Source organism: Nicotiana tabacum, chromosome 8 (genome assembly GCF_000715075.1).
Source record: "Nicotiana tabacum cultivar K326 chromosome 8, ASM71507v2, whole genome shotgun sequence".
NCBI lineage: Eukaryota > Viridiplantae > Streptophyta > Magnoliopsida > Solanales > Solanaceae > Nicotiana > Nicotiana tabacum.
Window position 1 is genome coordinate 206,572,240 of NC_134087.1, and position 22,680 is coordinate 206,594,919.

At 34.6% G+C, this 22,680-nt stretch overlaps 2 protein-coding genes across 2 annotated transcripts; both read right to left on the bottom strand.

Moving 5' to 3' along the window:
* Nucleotides 1–257: 257 nt before the first annotated feature.
* Nucleotides 258–5,289, bottom strand: LOC107829185 (uncharacterized). The gene is made up of 4 exons (XM_016656650.2): nt 4,264–5,289; nt 1,563–1,727; nt 1,404–1,455; nt 258–593 (listed from the first exon to the last, which is right to left on the bottom strand). The coding sequence occupies exons 1-4, from the start codon at nt 4,527–4,529 to the stop codon at nt 504–506; spliced, it is 573 nt and encodes a 190-aa protein (XP_016512136.2). The 5' UTR covers nt 4,530–5,289; the 3' UTR covers nt 258–503.
* A 2,149-nt stretch (nt 5,290–7,438) lies between these two features.
* Nucleotides 7,439–13,512, bottom strand: LOC107829186 (mediator of RNA polymerase II transcription subunit 17). The gene is made up of 8 exons (XM_016656651.2): nt 13,313–13,512; nt 12,952–13,195; nt 10,198–10,311; nt 9,919–10,004; nt 9,408–9,792; nt 8,836–9,297; nt 8,441–8,752; nt 7,439–7,972 (listed from the first exon to the last, which is right to left on the bottom strand). The coding sequence occupies exons 1-8, from the start codon at nt 13,399–13,401 to the stop codon at nt 7,649–7,651; spliced, it is 2,016 nt and encodes a 671-aa protein (XP_016512137.1). The 5' UTR covers nt 13,402–13,512; the 3' UTR covers nt 7,439–7,648.
* Nucleotides 13,513–22,680: the final 9,168 nt, after the last annotated feature.

Sequence of the window (22,680 nt, forward strand, 5' to 3'; positions counted from 1 at the left end):
ATTCGGTTTTGAACAACCCTAATGACGAGGGCACCCAGGGATGTGGCCTAACAGTCAATAAAGCGAATTCAAACTTGGAAAATTGAGGTTCAAATCTCGACAAAGATAAGTGATTTTTTTCATCTGCCTAAGCCTTGATGGATAGAGTTATCGGTACCTGTAATGCTGCAAGGTAGCATGTCCGATAGAATAGTTGTAGTGCGTGCAAACCGGCTAGGACACCATTTGTTATCACCAAAAAGTGTGAGTCATGACAGTTCATGAGAGAAACAATTTACTCTTTCTTCAGCATGTATGTTGCAAAATATTATAGAATCCAATGCACTTTCGAAACACTATCAAAACTTACAAATATTTACTTCATTCAAAACTAATCGTTCAAAAAGAAACTTTGAACTACTGGAATGGATACGAATGATTCGTTACCCGTATACACCTTCGGCTATATGCACCTTCAGCTAAGTCAGTGAGACGTAAATTCTGTCCTTGTTAACCCAACGAATCTAATCTGTACGAAGCAAATCAGTTTGCGGCTTGAATGACCCGAGAACCAAATATGGAAGTATAACCATGCAAGCCATGAATAGAGTGAACTGCAAAACATTGAAGTCAAGGCAAATAATGTTCAATCAGAAGTGAGAAACTGCTAAGACAGACAAGAAATGGAAAGGAAGAGGTAATAATCTAAAATGCAGTGATTTTAAAAGCGAAAAGCACAAAAATGCAACAAGGTCTAGGGGCTTTAAAGCGAGAAGTGAAGCGCACAATTTACAGAAATTAAAAAATATCTAACAATGTTTCAACAACATGTAGTGTGTAGGCAGACCTTACCCCTACCCCGGGAGGTAGAGAGGTTGTTTCCGAAAAACCCTCGGCACAAGGAGGCAATGGAACAATAACAACCACATACATCAAGAAGACAGTGCCAACATTCTAAGAATCAGAAAAATAAATGAAAATGGCAATAATTGAATTTCTATTAAAATAACTAATTTTAGCATCTAATATACAATAATACCGAGATTAATCCAACTCTTTAAAACCATCCTTAAAACTGAAATTCAAAGAAGTTTCTGATTCTTGTTGAATGTGCACCATTATTTGAAGCACAAACTTCTCTAAAGTACATGGCTTCACCTATGAAGCCATAATCTCTCAATTTGCAACGCTTCGTCGTTTTAATCAACAAAGCAATGACTTTTAATAACATTGCTTGAATGATATGTTGAATAAACATTTTTCGTTTCTGCCTTTGGTAGGCAATTGTTATTTGGTTCTCTTACATGATTCATTGAAAACAAAAGTGATTTGAAGTTGGTCAACTAGTATACTGGTTAAACATAAATAAAGGGACAACAATAATTAACGGAAATAAATAACGTTTAGCCAAGTTCAGGTCATACCACAAGAGGAAGGGTCAACAAGCTCCAAATAGGCCACAGAGCATAACAGAACCTGAAACAAACGACTCGTAAATCTCATTTGATCTAGAAGTTTCAAACTATATCTGTGTATTACTATTTGGATGCACAAATAATTCATGTGATCATTATATCACTTACAATAGGAAAGATAGGAGCCCAAGCACAGTAATGAAGGGAAGGGCAGCTGTACTGGAAATCTCCCACTTCTCATATGACTTCCGGACGCCCAAAGCCAACATACTTGTATATAAGAAAAACATAACATTCAAACCAACACCAAACATCCCAATGTATAGTGGTATTCTGCAACAAAAATGTGAAGAATCGATGAATAAAGCTCCCAATTTATGGCCAAAATGTGCAAGTTTTCTCGAAGCATTATCGGTGAAAAGGTCAAGCAGCTTTAGTAATTCCTAGATATCTCATGCATCTTACTAACAGGCAAACAGCTGCAGTTTGCTAAGTTATAAAAGGATGCTTATGTGAAAGAACAGCATGGATATCTGTATATTTTGGTATCCATCATTCCAAAAATGATCCTTAAACAGAAGTGAAATTTACATAGTCCAATAGCATTAGTGGTTTGAAGAAACTAATTAGGCATTTGGCAAGCTCTATATATGAATCCGAAAAATTTCCAAACTTCATATATGCTATATTTTTCCGTGTATTCCTACACATGCTATTTTATTTCTTCGATCTAGAGTGAATTAGAAGATGGACGCACTTACACACCATATCCAAGGAGAGGTGCCATGGTATATGTTGTTTGCTGATGATATAGTTCTGATTGATGAGACGCGAGGCGGCGTTAACGGGAGACTGGAGGTATGGAGGCAGGCCCTGGAGTCTAAAGGTTTCAAGTTGAGTAGGACTAAGACGGAATATGTGGAATGTAAGTTCAGCGACGTGACGGGGGAAGCAGATGTGGAAGTCAGGCTTGACTCACAGATCATCCTCAAGAGAGAGAGTTTTAAGTACTTAGGGTCAATTATCCAGGGAGATCGACGGGGATGTTACGCACCGTATTGGGGTGGGGTGGATGAAATGGAGGTTAGCGTCTGGAGTCCTGTGTGACAAGAATGTGCCACCGAAACTCAAAGGTAAGTTCTATAGAGCTGTGGTTAGACCGGCCATGTTGTATGGAGCTGAGTGTTGGCCAGTCAAGAATTCACATATCCAGAAGATGAAAGTAGCATAAATGAGGATATTGAGATGGATGTGTGGACACACTAGGCTAGATAAGATTAGTAATGAAGATATTCAGGAGAGGGTGGGTGTGGCTCCCATGGACGACAAGATGCGGGAAGCGCGGCTTAGATGGTTTGGACACGTGCGGAGGAGAAGCCTAGCTGCACCAGTTAGGAGGTGTGAGCGGTTGCCTTTGGCAGGTACAAGAAGAGGCAGAGGGCGGCCTAAGATTTATTGGGGCGAGGTGATCAGGCAGGACATGGGGAGGCTTCAGATTTTCGAGGACATGACTCTTGATAGGAACATGTGGAGGTCGAGCATTAGGGTGGTAGGCTAAGGGGTAGTCGAGCTGGGGGTAGTCGAGAGTTCTTCCCTTTTTTTACCGGATAGTCTGATAGAGTTCTGTTTAGGTTTGTTAGCGGTCTGTGTTGTGTTCACATTGTTGTTTTGCTTAGTTTTGTGTTATTGTTATTTTCTTTCTAGCTTTTGTTATTACATGCCTTTTCTTTTGTTTCTTTTTTGATATTATTGTCTCTCCTGTTGTGCCGAGAGTCTCCCGGAAACAGCCTCTCTACCCTCTTCGGGGTAGGGGTAAGGCCTGCGTACACTCTACTCTCCTCAGACCCCACTAGTGAGATTTTATTGTTGTTGTTGTTGTTGTATGGTATATTTCAAATTATCTTATCATTGCGTGCACACTCTTGCTAACGACACACTTAATGCATTGTTTCTCCATCTCTGAATGTAATGAAGCAAAAGAAGAGGTTTCGAAGGTTACTACCTAAACGCAAGGAGAAAATTGGTATTCAAGGCAGGTGCATTTTCAACTCAGTGAAAGAGTCCGATGCAGCCAATCCAAATGACCAATTATCAAGAGAAAAGAAGATGCAAAACAAATGAAAATATGACTAAAAATTAAAAGTGTACCTAGACAATTCTGACATCTAATAATTGGAGTGTCTCTAACATAAAAGTAAGTCACTTAAAGCACTTGAATTTGCTAATCATTTTTGCTATGCTACAGGATAAAAGCATTATAAACAAGCATATTGTTTCAACCAAAGAAAAAGCTTGTTTGGAAATCTTTCAACTAATAATTCAAAACAATATTTGACATGGTTTACATATGCAAGTGTAAAAACAACCAATCCAATTCAAGAAGCACAATAGCCAAAACATTAGCTACATCTATTCACATCATGTGAGTTAACTAAAACATCAAAGATGAGCAATATGCCAACAATTGAGGCAGTATTAAACTACACCATTTTTACTAATACTTGTTTGGAATTGAGATTAGATGTTTTTTTTCTCTTCAAAGAATAACCGATCATTCCATGTTTATTTACTTATCATTCTCTTTTTCCCCTCTTTCCCTTTTAGGTGAGCAAAACATTTATGCAGTCAAACTTCTTTATAACAGTCATCTTTTATATTAACACTTCACTATAACGACCAGGTTTTCCTTAGAACCAATTTTCATGTTATGTTATAATACATGTTCTCTATAACAGCACTTCGCTATAGCAGCCAAAATAATGCTCGGAACTAACGAGGCTTTTATAGAGAAGATTGACGGTATATGAATAACAAATAGTTTACTCTAAAGTAATCTATGTCAAAGGAGAAATTGAACTCGTAGGCTTACCTCCTAATTCGACCATCATGCCACAAAAGGAAAATCAAATTATGATGCCAATCACCATAGTATACAATGAATAATGCAGAAGCAATCCAAAGAAAATTCTCTAAGATCTCAGTCCATGTCCTTGTCCTGGGAATTGGAATTGTATTTGATTGCGAAACGAACCTAGAACAAGCATCATCCTCAAGATCATCGCCACTCGAACCATACCCTTGACTTAGCCGCTGCCTCACATATCCACCACCACCAACTGGTGTTCCACCAAACATATTAACACAAAATTGTGCTATACCAAAAAAAATCAACAAATTTCTCTTTTTTGTAACTCCTCCAAGTTATCTCATAAGTCAATTTAGCTGAAAAAGCCAATCAAACAAACCAGCTCCCAGGAAAAAAAAATCTCCAAAAAATTCTATAAAACCTAACAAAAATCCAACCCCAATTCACTTGTAAAGAATCAAAAAAATGCCAACTATATAACAATAAGAAGTAACTGTATCTCCCACCAGTTACCAAATTGCAGCTCATTCAACTATACCCTACATGCCCCCACTTGAATCAAGATTCATACAAGACTTAACTAAATGGCCCAATATCTAAAACCCATATCAAGAATACAAAATTCTCACAACCCCAAATCAAAAATCAAAACTTTTTCACAACCCCAAATCAAAAATCAAAACTTTTTCACAACTCAATTCATGAAATAGCAAGATTATTACTATAAATCAAGAAACCCCATCAGTACCAGAAAAAAGAGAACTCTTTAGGTTGAATTCTCGAATACCCAAAACGTAAAAACCCAAAGGTTTTTTCACATTAGAGTAATCAATGAACAATTAATGCATATAAGCACAACAAGTGTTGTTACTAATGACAAGAAAAGAAGACAATAAATGGTTTTTAAGAGACTTCGGTTGGGCTTTTTTTGGTTTGTAGAGAGAGAGAAAGAGATCTGCGCATGTAAGTTGAGAGTAGTGAAGAGATTGACAGTTGGGTAATGCCAGATTCGTTTCTTGTACCTTAGGTAGAATGTTTTTGATTGAAAACTTTTTAATATATAGTTCCCTTATTAAGATTCACTTTTGGAAATTTAAAATGTTTAGTTTAAGTTTATTGCAGTAAATATTAGAAATCACTTTCCCATATCTTGTTTTTTTGGGGGGGTTTCACCTTATGTTTCGTGCTGAGACCCCAGTTCGTCCTTAATACGAAATATATATAATTTTTAGCCGCTCAAAAAAATAATAATTAATAAAATATATAAGTTTTTAATATACCGCATAGGCTCGCTAAAAGGAAAAAAAATCCATATTAAGTTAAATTGTTATTTATAATGATAGGCTTTTTTCTTCTTTTATTTTACAAAATAATCTTTATCTATCAACATATGGTAAAGGGGTGGGGGAGGTTGTTTTTACATAGTTAGCAAGAAAGTAAGAAAGGTCTAATTGAATTGTAGTCACTTTTGATTATCAAATTGAACTTGTGATATTATAATTTGAGTTGTGATCTCTAGAGATATGAATTGTTCCCTTAATAACAAAAGAAAAATGGAGTTAAAACTAGCTGAATTAATGTCGTTTATGGTGGTTTTATTTCGATAAAAAAATTTATTCGTAATATTATTTTGTCATAGTATTTGTTCTCCATCATTGAAAATGTTAATGATTGTGAAACATATAAAAATCTGTAAGTATTATGCCTCATTATGCATATACAAAAAAATTATTAAAAAAAAATAACATCTTGGGATTAGCTTAAAATTCAATACAATATGTGACTGCTCCTAACGGAAACTAACTTTATGGTATAAATAAAATAAAGTGGTTTTATGACACTACATCAGAGATGTTTTGAGATATAATATTATATTTGGGTCGAGACAAGAATTGAAATTTTAAAATAGTAGGACCATATTGCCTTTTGAGCCATGGCAAGAGTAATGTTCAAAGGAAGCATGCTTTGCTTGCCCACAACTCCACACCTTTATAAAAGTTTGTTTTTTTTAGATGTCCACTTGAGCCAAGAAAAACTACATCCCAACAAATATGGAAGGCCATCAAGAACCTTTTCATTATCTAATTTAAAAGATTATTGTTAAACAAAGCTTAAATAGATGGACTTTTTGAGGACCTGTGTATAGTAGATAATTTTTTGTACCCGACGTTTATATCAAATAAGTAATTTAATCTTAGCAGTTAAAACTAAAGTTATGATATATAGTTTTTTTTACATAAATAGCCAGTCGAATTCATTGATTACTTTTTTCAGCTGCTATATATATTATACGTTGATTATATACGTTTATACACATTTATATATGGATTATATATATATATATATTATACATCTGCCGATTATTTTTAATTTAAGCGATTGAATGAACTGCTATTTAGTTAATTCTTCTAATATATATTAAAATAAAAGTACATTTTACCTAACTATAACTAAATGATAAATGTTCGTACAAAATATATTTCTTTTGTATTCATTGGTTTGGCATAAACATCATATCTGTGTAAGTTTATATCTGTGTAAGTTTATATTGACATGTATACTTTCTAGAATGAACTTGGAAGTCAGCTTTTCTTCATATATGTCATTGCCTCTATGGATGATATTATAATGGTAACAACTACAAATGGGTATACTATATGGAGTATTGGTTTAAGATAGATTTGAGTGGAGTTCATGTTGATGAAGCTTCTCTTATTAGTGGTTTGGAAGTCTTGTCAGAAATTGTATCTTATTTATTGTGATGAAGTGTTTGGTTTATCTCTAATAAGTATTGATGAATGATGATGATTTAGATAAAGACAAATGAAATAGACCTAATTAAAATGCAAACTCCACTCTTTACAGCCACAAAAGGGAAGGTTTCTTGATTAAGCTTCTTTCTGTAATGTTTTGATGATTGAAAACTGCCAAAACTTGACTTGAAAAGATACACTTTGAAAACATTTTCTCACCAAATCAGACTAAAAATTATTTTTATCTGCAAAATGATGTATGCATTAAGTGGTTTTTGCAAGAATTGTAGGCAGGAGAAAACAATATATTTACACAAAGGAGAACAAGAAAACTCTATATTATATACTAAAGTACCTAAAAGTTTCTCCAACTGATGGAAACAACCCAACAAACAATTTACTCGGCAAAATTGAATCCACAATGATTTAGCTATGAGCTATTGGATGTATGATATTGTCAGCTACACAAATTTGTACAGATAATTCTTCTTCGAATGGGGATGTTCTTTTCGCTAAACAGTAGAATTCTAGTTGCAACAACACTATTTAAAAGGAGACAGAAAAACTTCTGAATCGTGGACGCGGGAATTTGAAAATCTGCTAGTCAATTACAGGTACAAAAAGTTTCAGACAACTCAATGGCCTGCAGTACTACTTAGGCTTACCATATCCATTAAGGTCGAGTATAACACTTCCAAAGATAAGTAACCTAGAAATTTCCTTGTTTCTGATTCACCATTGTTGATGTCCATATTAAGTTTGCTTTCTTCAGAGAATTCGTCGTCCATCACCAACCACCATGAAATACATCCTTGAAGATCTTCAGGGTCCACATGTGCCACCAGACAGAGTGTTTCGCCTTGCTCTAGCTCAAATGACAAGGATAAGAAGTCCCGGTTTGCTTTGATACCAACCATAAGAGCTTCCTCGTGAAGCCACCGTATCACCTGGCTGGCAACCTGTGGAAAATAATAGCTTGAATTAAGGATATGTTGATGACCGCGTTTCTGCAAGAAGGAAGTGGCATAGCCTTCTAATGTAGATTGTATACCGATTTGTTAATAGAAAAGGGAGGGTACAGTTTTGGTGCTTTTTGTATTTCTTTTTGTCATAACCAAGAGATCTCTGAGGGCCAACTGGCGCACGGTCCGAAACTTGGTGGATAATACGCAGCCCTCTATCCTTCTCCAATTAAATATTAGGTTTTTGTCTGTAATATCGTGTCATAAATCTTCCAAGAAATAAAACAACAAAAAAAGATTCAAAGAACTTGGATGGTTCAACGCAATCACAGAAAAGTAAGAGGAGCAAGTTCTAGGAAGAACAGAAGTTTATCAGGCCAGAAAATGAACTCTTTTTCATAGTATGTTAAACTTTCAGATATTAAAACACAAAAGTAAAAGGAGGAGGAGGAGGAGGACACAGACCTGCTGCAACAGTATCATTGGAAGATCTGACAAGTCACAGTCATATCTGTTCATGGGGCACGTAATATCAGGCTTCCCTTTGAAGAGGCCAACAACATTAGGAGCACCTTCCCCTTCCAGACTGATGCAATCATCACGTACCATGACTTTCGTACGAAAGTGAGATTTCACATTCTTTACATAGTCAGATGAGTGAGACAGGCTTCCTGCGTGGAGAATCGAATCAGGTACTTTCATGGAGAGCGTCCATGATGATCTTCGAGAATGCCAACTGGGATGCGATATCAACTGGACATATGGTATCCTGCTAACCTACAGATAGAACAAGAAATTCTTGAGATACATAATGATTACTTTGCCTGGCAGCTTATAAACCCAAAGAGGTAAGGTCATACCAGACTTTCAAGCTCCGCAAGGACTTTGTTTGAGAAGATCCTATGAGCTAGAGAGACGCAGAAATGTCCCAAAAGATTAGGGCCATCTTTCGTGGGCGGAGCAGACGTTTGAGTTTTACCCAAAGATGATAATCTCTTTTTGGCTTTTATAAACACATGTTCATGAAAAATTTGTTGCAAATAAATTTCAAAGCTAATTCGATTGGGAAACCCCAACTTCTTAAAGTCAAGTTTCCCTTCATCAAGCTCTGAAGCATCAACTGATTCAAGAGGCACAATAGCAGTTTCAGAATGCTCATCAGCCACAGCATTAGCAGTCTGATCATCTTCAGTAGATGGCACAAGTGAAATTGACAGAGAAGCTCCTTGACCTATGCTTAAACGTAACAAGTTTTCTTGTATTCCTGTCACGTCAACACCCAAAGCTGGATTAAATGCTTCACGATTAACCAAATCAAACACCTGCAATGAGGGCCATTAAAATAATCAGACATAGAATTAGGTCACAAAAAAAACGAAAAATAAAACTAAAAGTGTATGAGAAAGCGAAAGGAGGGAACCTAGAAATATACCTGCTCATCAAAGATTGCTCGATGAACTTCACGGAGGGTTGAGTGAGTTTCTCTCACATGCTCATCATCAGTTTTTTCTCTCTTAGTTTCTCCAGAAGAAACCTCAAAAGAGCCCTTTGGTTTTGTTCTGCTTTCTTTTATGATGCCACTAGGTGCTCTTGCACCGAGAAACTCAAATTGAAGAGTGCGGCAGGAATTTGACGGCAAATTCACTGCCAGCATCCCAGCTGGGTCATGCTCAACACGCACCACAGATGCAGAAGATGGGCGAAATGCAACTGCCGGATCATATAATGAGTTGTCAAATAAATCAATGTAAAACCCTTCATTTCCAGAAGCAGCAGCAACCATCCGATGCCATTTAACCTTCCAATTTTGCTGCAATCTATCCGCTCATCAGGAAATACAAAGACAAAATTTTGAGGAAAGGCATAAAGACACGGTAGTCCAAATGATTGACTAGGTCTGTTCCCCAATGTACTAATACCATTAGTAGCCAAAAAGAACAAACCTGATAAGAGCACCATAGAATCTTGCTTCTCTAGCAACTTGTTGTTCCAATGCTTTGGCAGACTGCTTAAAATATTTCCCCAAATGCTGCAAAAGAAAAACAAAATTATGATACGCATACAGCTTTAATGCTGAAGTGCATAATTCAAATAAGAAAAAAACCACGAATGCTGTCTACCAACCATAAGATTAAAAAATAATTCAGTGGATTATTTGTTTAACTCAATCCTAGAACTATAGATCAACCAAAACACCTTGCAGAAGGGACAAAGAAAAATACACGGAAGCATTGCAGCTTGGTAGCCATGGAGACAGCAAGGTCCGACAGATGCTCGTTAGGCAATTGCTTTGGCCTGGTCATGCCAGCCACTGTCACTGCATCGTTTGCCTCCACCTGTATGCAGAACATCAGAGTCAGTAATGCAATAAATAATTCACACTTTCCCTTTGGACTAATCTATTCAGCTTATTTTGCCTAGAAAAGGTGGGCATGAAGGGACTGAAGGAGGCAAATGGACTGAACAATTTCATGCCACCTTAAAATTAAGCCAAAAGCTTAAGTCGAATTCTCTAATACTTAGTTGTCTCTATCATTCTGACAATGAAGTGAAAATTGAGATGCCATCCTATCCATGTTTCTTCTACAAATTATCGATGAAACTGGATCACATAATTACTAATAATAAAATCAAGGGGGCAGAGTAACCATTGAATCAAATTCACTAAACTTGGAAAAATCAAAAGATAGTCATGGCTTGTTCTGCTTCTTTTTCTTATATAATACCCAATTTAATTTTTTTGAGAACAGAATTAAAACATGTGATTTGGTCAGTGCTTCATCACAACATAATAATACACTCAAATACTATCCATGTGAAAGGATCACAAAAGAGCCCAAATGACAATTGCTAGTTCAGCAACACATTCAATAAGTTGACTATAAGCAAATTTATGCAACATAACCTCACTGGACCAGAAGGTCATGGGTTCGAGCCGTGGAAACAGCCTCTTACAGAAGTGCAGGGTAAGGCTGCGTACGATAGACCCTAATGGTCCGGTCCTTCTACGGACCCCGCGCATAGTGGGAGCTTAGTGCACCAGGCTTCCCTTTTAAAACCTCACTGGACCATAAAGAAATGGAAACCTTCTAAAGACACATACTCTGAGGCATGTGCACTATCTAGAACCAGTTACCCAAGTAGGTTAATTGACAATGAGGTTTAAAAGGAAACTGAGGAGGTGATTTCTTTTGATAAGTACGTCTTATGAACAAAAAGAGGCACTGAGGTGATGCACAACTTCATGAATATCATCAGACGAAGCAAAACAAAGAAATAAATGGAAGAGAAGACAATAATACATCATTGACTCCCTCAAGTAGCTCGTTAATAGGAAAAGTTACAATATCCTAGGGAAATACTCCCACATTAGCAATATCTCCCTTCAATACAAGTCACTGCATCAGCTAGATATTTCTGCATTGCATATCTCAATTGGATTTCTAGAGCTTAAATCCACATGGCAATCCTTATTGAATGAGGCATCACCACATTTCACAAATATAGCTAAGCATATGCTCTACAAACTGAGCTAACTCATTCTGAAGCAAAACTCTAACAGATAAGTTAGCAGCACTTTGCCAAAGCCTCACTTCTCTTTCTGGAAATTCAGAACACAACTTTTCCAATAATCTACATGAAGGTTTAGAGATTAATAACCAGAATTTATGGTTTCCTAACACTTGTTCTGGAAATAATAGTGGTCATGCAAAACAGGAAGGAAACAGCTCAAGCGCTGCCTAGCTGATTTAATTCAAAAAGCCAAAACATCCTCGCTAACGATGCTAACGAGTCCCAGAAGTGACATTAGACCTTCCCCGAAGGTTTTGTTTTATCACGCAGACATGAAATTCCCTATTGAAGCAACTTAGAGGTGGCTTCTCTTTTGAATAAAATAACTACTCCATTGTTAATACTTAATAGGATGTCTTGAATTTCCTTTCTCTAACCACTTTTTCAAGTACAAACACAATCATATATATGTGTACTGTGTACAGTTTTCTATCTAATATATATCTCAGTAATTGTATGTTCTGAACTAGATTCCTACCTTACTAGTATTGATAACTAAAAAAATGTATCAACCCACTTTCATGATTAACCTCAAATTTGCATTTAAACGAGTATGTAATATTCTCATAATAAAATTACATTACATTTGTCCGTGATGCAAACCCTATATCATCTGCCCCTATACATCTATTCAGCCTAAAACTGCAAACAGACAAACAGTCATTGAACGAACAATGAGTATAGATAAAGACGAATATCTTCCACTTTCAAACACATCATCAAGCTACAACACACAGTTTCTCCTCTTATGGTAACTGCACAACACACGACCAGCTAGGCACAATCCACTTAACATGCACTAACAAACAATCAATTACCTAACACCTCAATCCCATACTAGTTGGCATTGACTAATTCTAACTACTCATTTGCTCTATTCAAGCTCATTTCGTTGAAAAATAAATTATTTGTCTTTTAAAGCAAATTAGAGGCTCTTTAAATTAAGAGTTCCCTAAATCTCACATTTATCCCTATACTAACACGTGAGTCTTTAACCAGACTCCTCACAAACACCGGATCAAATGTAAATATAACTACAATTAAACCTTAATCTCAACTAATTGGTTATTTTAATAAACGACAGAGACTAGGCTAGATTACGCGCAAGTCAACTATTCCACTAGGTACCCGTTACCTCCCACCAACAGAGGTACCAAATAACTCCATTTTGGTACTCCGCCCACGAAAGCTCAAGGAAATCACCTAGTGATTTTTTCAATCAATGTTACGATTTGAACCTTGATCTCCAAGGTCTACCCACTTCATTGACCACTAGGTTACACCCTTGGGTGCTAAAATCAACTGACCCTATCAAGCAGTATTATGGAAATGAAGTTCAATCACTAAGATAATAATGCCACAAAATTCTGTATGGAGAGCCGAAATGCTATTGTTAAACTTACAGTGTGAATGAGATCGATAATGACTTGAAGCTCTTGATGAGCCAACCGCAAATTCTCCACCAACGTCTGCCATTGCCATGGCTGCTGATTGCTACTGCTTGTCTCCTTCGAAGATGTAGAGGTAGAGCTACTACTACTGCTTTTCTTCTTCTGCTTCTTACTCTTAGGCTCCTCTCTCTCCACCGCCCATGCAAAATCAATTCTCCTTATCAAATTCACCGTTTTCTCATCGTATCCTATATCCCTGCAACATTAAACAAAGGCTAAATCTAAAATATCAAGCTCATAAACTGATTAGTTATCAAATTCAACATCTAAATATGCGTCCGTGATTTTAGAGAGAGAGAGAGAGAGAGAGTACGAAGGGAAGCGTTCGGCGCCGCCTTCTTCGATAAATTCTAGACGCTTGATTGGAAGCTTATCGACGGAGATTTCGAGATCGCCGTTCATTTTCTGGGAGATTGTCCGGGAAGATGGGTCGGGGAATTTCTGAATTGTGCCCTAATGGGGAAGAAATGGGCTTTGGGTTTGCTTATTCCATGGGCCTAGTAAAAGCTGGGCTTAGCAATTCTGGAATTTAGAACTTAAAAGCCTAACTATATTGTAACAGTAAAGTCATATAATTATCTTTTTATCACGTTAAAGTAATTAAATTTTACCCATTATAATTTAGAATCGCATGGCAGGTTGCTCTATAATTTTATGGGTCAAATTGTAACTTAATTACTTAATAAACATCTTACTTTCTTTTTTTGGCGGCTAAGGGACGATTTAAGTTAGTTGCAGATCCAACCACGAGTTCGCATATTGACGTTGAACCCTATAGATTAGGGGGAAGTGCACGGTTAGTCATTAATAACATATGTATTTATTATTAAGCCACTATTTAAAATGTCTTTAGTCTTTAGCCACTGCTTTAATAAATTTTAATTGTTCGGACGAAAATACCCTTCTGCTCATGTCCTTAACTTTTGAATTTAACTTCAGGACTACATGTCCTTAACTTTTGAACTTGTAACTCTAAGTTCAGGACTACATGTCCTTAACTTTTGAACTTAACTTCAGGATTACATGTCCTTAACTTTTGAACTTGTAACTGTAAGTTCGGGACCAAGTATCCTTAACTTTTGAGCTCGTTAGTCTAAGTTCAGGACCTATTGTCATTAACTTTTGGGCTTCTTAGTCTAAGTTCAGGACCTATTGTCATTAACTTTTGAGCTTGTTAGTCTAAGTTCAGGACTTCAGGACCTATTGTCCTTAATTTTTGAACTTGTAACTGTAAGTTCAGGACCTATTGTCCTTAACTTTTGGGCTTCTTAGCCTAAGTTCAGGACCTATTGTCCTTAACTTTTGAGCTTGTTAGTCTAAGTTCAGGACTTCAGGACCTATTGTCCTTAACTTTTGAGTTTGTTAGTCTAAGTTCAGGACCAAGTGTCCTAACTTTTGAACTTGTAATTCTAAGTTCAGGTTCAAGTGTCCTTAACTTTTGAACTTGGAACTCGAAGTTCAGGACCAAGTGTCCTTAACTTTTGAATTTGTAACTGTAAGTTCAGGATCCATAACGTAGCAGAAAACCAAACGTTATTGTATCTTTTCACAAAAATAATAATAATAATAATAATAATAATAATAATAATAATAATAATAATAATAATTGCAATTTACATATAAGATTGATGTCAAATGAAGTGCACAAAATTCTTCCAGAATCATCGTAGTTTGCTATTACCTATGTTTCTGCCCCGTTTTTGTTACTTATGTACTAGATAGAGACAGTCATGACACTCATCCATTATAATATGTAGGAAACCATACATTCTTGGCAACAATTATGAACAACGAGCAGTCTACCAAAGATTGTGTTAAAAAATCGGTGAGAAATTAAAAGAGAGAAGAAAACTCCCACTTGAACGAGGGAAACGTAAACTTCCACGCAGCAGTTTCCTACGCTTTACCTTTATGAAATTATGAAAGGGTAATACTGTCTTTTCATATTAATTTTAATAGACTAGTGGCTACTTTTTCTCAGCATTAAAAATGTTGGATAAAAACTAAATACCACTTTAAAAAGTGGCTATCCCACGTAATTTTTACTATAGATTACACACCAATGGATGCAACTCTTCCGCAACAGATCCATTCGAACTCAATATTTTTTATGCGATGCATAGATATATAGTGAAAACTCACTAAAATTTCAACCAATATCATATTCTAAACCCATTATTTTAAACATAGAATGAGTTTTATGCTAAGAATCTAAAAAATTAAAGTCATCAAGTTTAAATTTTGGATCTTTATCTAAACTCCAACTATATAGATAAAATTAAATATACAATCTATCTGTCTGTCTGTCAGAATCCATAATATCTAAATTCTATCTGTCACGGTTTGGAGCAGATGCACCTCCTCAATCAATCAAAAGGCATTAGTATTAGGGCATCTCCAAGGGTGCACTATTTTTTGCACCAAATCTAAATTTGGTGTAAAATTAGTATTTTTTTGCTCCAATGAAACACCAAATCTTGCACCATTATAGTGCGTGAATAGTGTCGCACCAAATTTGCTACGACACTATTCATCAACACCAAATTTGATTTATTATTATTTTATTCATCTTTTTATTTTTTTGGACTTTTAATTTATCATATATTGTGTATATAATTAATTTTTATATTAAGATCTTTATAATTTTAATTTTATATCCTATTTTTTTGATATATTAATTTTTGTATATATTATATTTATATAAAATTATAAGTTAATTTTATTATTATTACAATTGTATAAAAAGAAAATAATTTTGTAATAAATGATTATATAAGTGGTGAATGTGAATTATATATGATGAATATGGAAAAAAGAAAAAAGATAGAATTTGTTTGAAGGAAATAAAAAATAAAATTTAAATAGAAGATAATAATATAATATAATATAGAAGAAAGAGAAAAAATATTCTTTTTTGTTGTAAGATTTGGTGTAAAAAATGGTGTAACAGTTGGAATAAATTTGGTGTTACACCATTTTGATATAAAATTTGGTGTTAGGGTTGGAGATTGCCTAATTATCCTTATAAGCTACTTTTTCCAACAAAGTTGGTATAGGAAGTAAAACCACCATAATCCAGACCCAAACTTACTTATGTGTTTATCGTAGTGGTTGGAATTACATAACTAAGGATACTATAATACTCAGGGGCGGATCTAGTGAGTTAGATACGGGTTTTCGTAAACTCAGTAACTTTTATCTAGATTCGGTATTTATATTGAAAAATTTATTAAATATATAAGAATATTTAGCTTGAAACTCAGTCCGTTAATCCAGTTATTATTGTATATTAACTTAAGAATTGTATAAGAACCCATAAAATTAAAATTCTAAATCCGCCTCATAATACTAGAAGGGTTTCTAATTCTACCGGCGAAACCGCCCACAGAATTAGTTTAGTTGTAAAAATCATGAATTTTAAGCAAATCATATTTTATTGCTTGGAAAATAAAATAAAAGATAAACGAGAAATGTAAAGACACAACTATTTTATCATAAAAATCACTAAAAGTTTTAATTGTATCAGTGAAGTCTAAAACTGTATTTTGTATCATTAAATTAAAGAGAAAAATATTCTGAAAATTGTAATAAGTTCAAGTTGTGAATATTTTTATTTTTTATTTTTTACTGAAATGTCGAAATGCAATGACTAACTATAAATTTGGTAGAGATTCACATGGGATGATGCTGCAATATTTTGGATCATAGAGATCTGATTTTTGACGTACTAATGTATTAATTTTACATATGTGACAGCGTCTAAAATGTTTTAAGATTATATATATATATATATATATATATATATATATATATATATATATATATATATATATATATTCAAATACAACTGTTGTAAAATCAATTCTCAATAAACCAAATCTGAGTGAGCACATTATTGTTTTATAAACGAATGGACCTAATTCTCCAAGCTGATTAAGCATTTACTTAATTAATGAATTAATTAGAGAAGGTCATGACTAGATATATAGTATAAAACTATAGCAAACACATGAAATGACCAAAACCACTCCATACAACCCTGTAATACAAGTTAACCATTCCCTGTGCGATTTTAATGTGAGTATCTAAATGCAATTACCAGATATAATGGAAGAAAAAAAGAAAGATTTATTGTTAATGAGAGACGTTGACCGTACAAGTAATCTACTTATACGTATTACATCACACACACACACACTGCACTTTGCTTCTCTCTGTTAATTTTTCAAATTTTATATATATATATATATATATATATATATATATGTGGTGTATTCAGAACCTACTGCTCCAATTAATCACCGCTATAATTCATTATTTACTGCTTGGATTGGATATAAATATTGTTCACGTAATACTCATTCAGAAATTAACTAGCTCTAGATCTTGAATTAACCTCGATGTGGCAATGGCGGAGTCATACAATGCAAGTGATTCAATCCCCTAATTCATCGGAAAGTTATATTGTACATAGAAAGTAAATTACCATGTCGAAAAGTTATACTATGCAAATGTGTAACATTTTTGTGTTTTCTTGATTTCCCTTGTCATTAGAGGCGAACCTACTCTTAGTGTAGGAGGGGTTATCGGGCTTCGGTAATCTCAGAAAAAAATATATGAATATATGTGTATATATTTCAAATAATAGGTATATATTTTGATTGGCACCCTAAGAATCAAAGTTTAGGTAACTACATCGGTCCATTTGGGGGGCACAACTTAACTTTTAATGTGCTGACTGGGTTCGATTCCCTCTCCAATATATGCTCAAGTTTTTATTCGATAATGGTGCCTTTGCCGCTTTTAAATTCTTGATCCGATTTTACTAGTCATGATTCTTGGCTTTGCAACTGCTTTATATTGTGATGCATTATTAGCAATATAATAGGAGAATATAAAAATTAATTCCTCATTAATTTGGTGTCATAGTATTTATATCTATCTATACTATATTAAAAGCACGAAGGCCCTTAGCGAAATATCGTTCGCCTTTTTTACCCTCTAAAATTTGATTTCGTACTAGACAAATTAGTCATTTCATTATTTCTCCTAATTTTTTTAGGACTTTAAAACCACCTAAGATTTTTCTTATTATATCTTTCCTTAATTCTTTTTTGAAGTATATATGTAAAAAGTCATAATATTTGGCAACATATAACACATTAATTATCAAACCTCACGTGAGTAATTTTCCATCCAAAGAAAAGCTACATTTCCATTGTTAGATATCCTTCGACAAATATAAGAAGTATAAAAAGAAATCAAGAAAATTAATTTTACACTCAAAATAATTATTTAATTATTTTTCTAACTTTTAGGACGTTAAAATTAGTTGAAATTTTACTTATTATATTTTTTTATTTGAACTATGTAAAAGTCTTAATATATAGAATTATATGATGTGTAATATATTTATTAAATCAAAACTAACGTGAGTATTTGCCATTCAAAGCAAAGCTAAACTTCCATTGTGATATCCTTCCATTGTGATATTACCATGGTTTCAGCTATCGTTTCTCTTTTACTATAATTCAAGGGTCTAAAAAAATAACTTTATCAATTAAAATTTGAATGATTATAATAAAATAACAATAAACATTGGTTTTCTACCTTATTTTTTGTGACCTTTATTTTATATGACCATTCGATTAAAATTTTCGTATGATAACCTACATACGAAGTCTTTTTTTTTGTTTTTCTTTTTATAACCATTCTAATAAATGACAGCTTCTTATATTTACATTATTTTTTATAAAGTATTAACTCTAATATTATAGTATTTTTTTAGGATTTTATATTATTATTTATTTATCGAGCTAGCGGGCTAAAAATGATCAATGTTCATCATATTTAAGAACTTATACTTTTTATTTTATTTTATTCAATAACTCACATTATTTAATATTTTTCGTATTTTTAAAAAATTATATATTCATTAACATAGGGTACACGCGCAAAGCGCGTACCCTGATACTAGTTTGATAAAAGGAGGTAGCGTAACATGCATAGATGACCAAGTTAATGATTGTTCTTTTGATTAGGACGACAATTTAGGATTAATAATTATGAGGTTTTGGGAACTCTTGCGTGGTGACACCTCTATAGAAATAGATTAATGAACTTAGCTAAAATCACATGATGTTGTTATCTATTGGTGAATAAAATAAATATTGATTAAACTTTAGATTTTGAAAGTTAAGTAAAGTAAAAGTAACCACCAAAGGTTGTAATGGAGTGACAAGTAATTCTTCATCATTAACTAGAGATATCGCGTTCAAGCCTCACGTGTAAAATTACTTTTAGTAGAAAACGTCTTAATCCTTAAGGTGAGACTTTCTAGCAGGACCTGAATTAATCGAACCCTAAAGTGAATACCGAAAACCATGTGAGAAAAAGAAGTTAAACTTAATAAACATGTGTATAAAATAAGAAGTTGAGATGGCTTGTAAAGACATAAGTCATAATAACTTGTATGTGTAATTTAGAGAACTCATTTAACTAAGCTTTCATCGAGAAGACGACCACAAGTTGAAGATTGATGGATATGACTTCTTACCTAAAGATATATCAAATTCAAGAAAATATGCAAAACCACATAGGTAAGAACATATATAGAATTTAATTTATATGCATGTTTAGTTTTACTAAAAATTGTTTATATGATGACCCGAAAGGTTATCTCGTGTTTTGAAACTTAATTCTATGATTCAAAGACTTAAAAATCATGTTTAGGTCTTCCTCGACTTGCGTGCGTAGTCTGGGCGTCTTTCCGGAAAGCTTTTATGTTAAAACTGTTAAAAATGAGAAAATTTGACTAAAACTTCATTTGAGTTGACTTCGGTCAATATTTTTGGTAAACTGACCGAAGTATTTCGACAGTCCCGGTGGGTCCGTATCATGATTTGGGACTCGGGCATATGCCCAGAGTCAAAATTAGAAGCCCCTAGCATGAGATATCGAACTTTGTCGAAATTTGATAGTTAAAGGCTAAATGCATTTGAGATGTTTGACTTCTTGGATAACGGGTCCCTATTTTGGTTACGGAACCCGGTATAGGTCCAATACTATATTTATGACTTTTCTGTAAAATTTGGTGAGAAACGAGTTGGTTTGACGTGAATCGGACGTCCGGTCGAGAAATTAGAAGTTTCAAAGCTTTCTTGAAAATTTCATTTGAGTTGGTGCCAAATTCGTAGTTCTAGGTATTATTTTGACGATTTGATCGCGCGAGCAAGTTCGTATGATATTTTTAGATTAGTGTGTACTTTTGGTTTAGAGCCCCGAGGGCTCAGGTGAGTTTCGGATAGGCTATAAAGTGAAATTAGACTTGGAGAAGCTGCTGGTGTATCAGATTTTTATTGCAGGCCTCAGACCTCGCAAATGCGAGGTCAATCCTCGCATTTGCGACCACTATTGGGTTCGCATTTGCGATCCACTCATCACATTTGCGAATAGTGGCTGGGAAGGCTAGGTTTCACATTTGTGAACCAAAGTTCGCATTTGCAAAGTGGGTGTTGGGTAGGAAATGATCGCAAATGCGATCACTGGGTCGCATTTGCGGAGGCTTCAGGGTTCGCATTTGCAGACTAATCATCACATTTGCAAAGACAGTAGAGGTGTGAAGGGCTTCGCATTTGCGATGGTTCCTTTGTATTTGTGAAGCCCAGGTCGCAAATGCGACATCTGTAGCTGAACAACATATGACTTAGACCAGATTTTTCTCTAATTCTTCAAAATTTCAAACCTAGAAACATAAGAGGCGATTTTCCAACGACTTCTTCTTCCCCAAATCATTGGCAAGTGATTATAAACTAGTTTTTTCAATCTTTCACTATATTTTACAGGATTTCAACCTAAAATCTAAGGTTTTTATGGTGGAATTGAGGATTTTTGGGTAGAAACTAGTGATTTCAAAAATTGGGGATTTAGACCTCAAATTGAGGTCGTATTCCAAAACCAATTATATATCCATGCTCAGGGGTGAATGGGTAATCAGATTTTGGTCGGAATTTCGGGTTTGGACCAAGCGGGCCCGGGTGTTCACTTTTTGTTGACTTTTTCAATAACGGCCTAAATTGAATTCTTTACGATCGTGGGTAGTTCATAAGGCTTAATTTGAATCGTTTGGTTGGTAATATGCTAGATTCTATCGGTTTGGAAGCTCATTTGTGAGGAAAAGCCGTGGTTGAGCTTTGAGTTTAGCCGTTATACGAGGTAAGTGTCGTGATTAACCTTGGCTTGAGGGATTAGGTCGTATTTGTCTATTTGCAACGTGTTTGAATATTGAGTACAATGTATAGGTGAGGTGACGAGTACCTATGCATTGTTATCGAGTTATAGCATACGAGTGAGTCTTATTCATGTAATTGTAGCTCTCCGTGATCATATTACTCATGCTTAGACTAGTTAATCGTTATGTTGATCGTTCTTATCATGTTTACGAATTTTGGTATTGATTCAAAATTGAGGTTGGTATTGGTGGAACCAAATGTTGAAGTAAGACTTGTTCTTGATATTTCTATCTCCCTGTTGTTATTGTTCATTGTTTTGATGAGGGAGAGTGTTAATGCACAAAGGGTGATGTCGTGCCATGTTTTGTGAGTGTTAATGCACGAAGGGTGATGTCGTGCCATGTTATGAGAGAGTTAATGCACGAAGGGTGATGCTGTGTCATTTCTATTTGATTCATATGGTGAGGTTGAGAGTAAAAGCACGAAGGGTGATGCCGTGTACTTTCTTTTACTGTGGTTACTTGTTCTTATTTGTTCAAAGTATATCGGTTGATCAAGGTGCTTATTTACTGTTGTGATCCTTTATTTTATGATCCCCTCAGCATGTCCCCCTCCCACCTCCCAGTATTACTGGTCTTGTTTCTTTTATTGTTGTTATATATATATAACATACTACATGAAGGTAGTAAGTTAGCAAGGTATCCATTTTTGTTTTTCATTATTTGCCCTCGTAAGTACTACACCACCTAATTTAATAATGGGGATAGTTTTGTCTTTTTAACCTATACCCAAAAAAATCCTTCCTTGACCAGTTGCCCCCTCTCGGTTCTTTGCCTTCGCTGGGAAAGTTTCTCGATTTCATTCTCTTCCTAATCTCTCTCTAGGATTCCTGTTCTTCGACCTCCTTCTTTTTCTTTTTCTTTTTCTTTTTTTCTGGGTACAACTTTACTTTTTTTCCTATCACCGTCGGCTCCAATTTCCAGCTAGTAGTAAAAAGCCCATGGCTGAAATTTCTAGCTCTGTCTATTTCCCACCATTTAATGTCTACAATAGTCTTGAAATAATTACAATCATATGCAATTATAAAGAATGCAATTTACTTGTTGTTTTTAAGATTAATTTTGAATATGATTTCACCAAAAACAGTGATGATAAATTTCCACAAACATAGATCTAAAACAAAAAAATGAAGAATAACTTAAAGCCTAAATAGGGAAGATGATGAGGCTGTGTGGGTAATGGTGAAACTAGCTCCTAAACGACTATAGAAGAGTTTGTACTGGAACATGTTTTTTCACTTAAGAGTAAAATGACCATTTTGTTCAGAATTTATCAAGGAAATAGAAGAATTATTAGGGGCATTTTTGGTAAAGCAAAAATGGGTATCTTGCTAACTTACTACCTTCATGTAGTATGTTAGCGAGACCCATATATACATATATATATATAT

What these genes read in the sequence shown, in the direction of transcription:
- LOC107829186 (XM_016656651.2), bottom strand. Translation starts at nt 13,401, where the DNA reads ATGAACGGCGATCTCGAAATCTCCGTCGATAAGCTTCCAATCAAGCGT. An exon ending in TTATCGATCTCATTCACACT is followed by an intron (nt 10,312 to 12,951) that starts GTAAGTTTAACA and finishes TTCTGCATACAG; the next exon opens with GTGGAGGCAAACGATGCAGT. An exon ending in TTGCGGAGCTTGAAAGTCTG is followed by an intron (nt 8,753 to 8,835) that starts GTATGACCTTAC and finishes TTCTATCTGTAG; the next exon opens with GTTAGCAGGATACCATATGT.
- LOC107829185 (XM_016656650.2), bottom strand. Translation starts at nt 4,529, where the DNA reads ATGTTTGGTGGAACACCAGTTGGTGGTGGTGGATATGTGAGGCAGCGG. An exon ending in CATGATGGTCGAATTAGGAG is followed by an intron (nt 1,728 to 4,263) that starts GTAAGCCTACGA and finishes TTTTTGTTGCAG; the next exon opens with AATACCACTATACATTGGGA. An exon ending in TGTTGACCCTTCCTCTTGTG is followed by an intron (nt 594 to 1,403) that starts GTATGACCTGAA and finishes AATGTTTTGCAG; the next exon opens with TTCACTCTATTCATGGCTTG.